Here is a 2,176-nt window from a genome sequence, read left to right on the forward strand (position 1 = left end):
CGTGCTGGGGAGCTGCAGCCCTGTGGTGCCTCCAGGCAGATAGCTGAGCATCTCATCATTGTAACTGGACTCCAGACTGATGATCTCATCAATGACATCATCAATCTAGGGGAAGAAATAAACATTGTACAGGGTGAGAAGAACCAGAAGGGGAGCCTAGGGGTATAGGTAGCTGAGTGGTAGAGCACTTGCCTAGCAAAATACTGGAACAAGGACATGAGAGGGTTGTCTACAGCCTCCTACCTCCTTCTCTGAGCTGGACCCAATGGTGAGCAGTGCCATGGGGCTGTTAGGAGCACTGCCTGTGGGCCCAGTGGTATGGGCAGCCTCAGGAGCAGGCAGTGGCTGGGCACTCGTGGGTCCCGGCGGTGGAGTGAGGGCCTGGGAAGCCAGCTTGGGCCCAAGTGTGGTGGACAGGTACTGTTTCACTTGCTGCCGGCGCGCTTGCTGCAGATGGTAGCGTGTTGGGTTCTCCAGGTGGGTCTGAACCTTGAGTACCTCCCTTGGCACCTGAGCAGGTGGTGGACGGCTCAATGTGTGGCCCCCAGCAGAGACGCCAACCACAGAGATGGCTGGAGAGGCAGGTGCAGGGCTGGGGAAGGGAGTGGCTGCGGCTTGTTCCCGACGCTCACGCCTCTCCTGCTCTTGTGCCTGAGCCCGCATGAGCTGCTGCCGCAGCAAGACCCTCGATGAAGATGATGACGTCATGGCAGGGGTCCTGGAGCCCCCTGGAGCGTAGGGGTAGGGGTTGGCTTTTGAGCTCGTAGAAACTGTCTGGATCAAGGATGTTTTCTAATTCAATGTCAGCAACAATCCCAGATTCCGGAAGCAGAGAGTTCAGGAGTTAGTGGAAGTTTCAGTCTATACTCAGCTTGCTCCGAGGCAGAGAGAAGCAGCTCAGGTCTGAGGGAGCGAAGACTAGAGAGTCCAGACAAGAAATTAATTGTCCAGTAATCACCTGCAAAGGAGCTCACCCTGGCTGAAGTAGCAAACACAAATGGAAATAACAGCAGAATAATAATTCCCATTATGCTCCACAATAACTCAAATGGACCTGGCAATGTGGATGAGAACAGTGTTAACTGCGGTCTGAACTTGAATGAATTAATAAATGCTGATGGGATTAGTGGAGCACAGCTCCCAGTGTTTCTGGATGATTGATTTGTAGATCCCAAACACAAGAAGAAAGACCCAGCTTGGATGTGTGTGGCAACACCCAAAAGCCTGTTACCTGGATCAAACAAAATGGGAATGAAGAAGGAAGTATACCCAGCTTCAGTTTTTGAGAAGTGCTTTAGTCTTCACCGTGGCCTTTGGATGTTTGTCTCCGTTTCCTTCAGGCTTCCAGCACAGACCCTTCGGCTGCCCCAGGGACTTGCACCACACTGTGCAGTGGGCTCCAGGCCTTTGACTTTTGACTGGATTCTCCAGCTTTCCAGTGCAAGATGGGCCTTTTGCATCCTCTACCCCCTACTCCACAGGTGGCCATTGTGAACCTACCTTGGAAAGCCCTTATATATCATATACATATATTTTATAATAAATCTGTTCCTCTGGTGAACTCTAAATGATACCAGGAGTTAAGAAAATTCTCATGTTCCCACATTGCTGATGGCAGTGTTCATTAGAACCATCACATTGAAACAAATGTTTCAGAACTTCTAAAAATATTAATGTAAATCTTCTGGAAGAGAGAATGGATAGAACGCTTAGAGATGTAGGTATAGGCAATGAGTTCATGAACAAAACTCTTCATGATTTCAAGGGGAAAAGCTACAAAGAATCAGTAACTAGAATCTCATCTTACTAAAAAACTTTTGCACAGAAAAAGGAATTATCAGTGGGGTGAAAAGATAATCCACAGAGTAGGAAAAAGATTTTTCCAGTTGCTCTTCAGGCAATGGGATAATATGTAGGGCATATAAAAATATATAGAATATATAAAGAACATATAAAAATCAGATTCTCCAAATTTAAAGACCTAATCCAAAAATTGGCATCTAAAATGAATAAACACTTCTTAGACGAAGAAAAACAAATGGCAAATAAATATATGAAAAAATGTTCAGCATCACTAATTATTTTAGTGATGCAAAATAAAACAGCTGTGAGATTCCATCTCACCCCAGAGAGAATGGCTAACATCAAGAAATCAACCAAATGCTGTTGATTTGAG

General features: G+C 46.4%; 1 protein-coding gene across 1 annotated transcript in view; it reads right to left on the minus strand.

The window, feature by feature from the left end:
* LOC101582869 (transcription factor E3-like) overlaps positions 1-837 on the minus strand; it is a 3,355-nt gene extending 2,518 nt beyond the window's left edge. The window contains exons 1-2 of the mRNA XM_012515385.2: positions 244-837; positions 6-105 (exon numbers count right to left, since the gene is read on the minus strand). Of these exons, the coding sequence (XP_012370839.1) occupies positions 6-105; positions 244-708 (565 nt within the window). The 5' untranslated portion in view covers positions 709-837. The remainder of the gene's footprint in view (positions 1-5; positions 106-243) is intronic.
* Between the last annotated feature and the right edge of the window lie 1,339 nt (positions 838-2,176).

This window comes from Octodon degus, unplaced genomic scaffold (assembly GCF_000260255.1).
Source record: "Octodon degus isolate 3935 unplaced genomic scaffold, OctDeg1.0 scaffold00061, whole genome shotgun sequence".
NCBI classification, from domain to species: Eukaryota; Metazoa; Chordata; class Mammalia; order Rodentia; family Octodontidae; genus Octodon; species Octodon degus.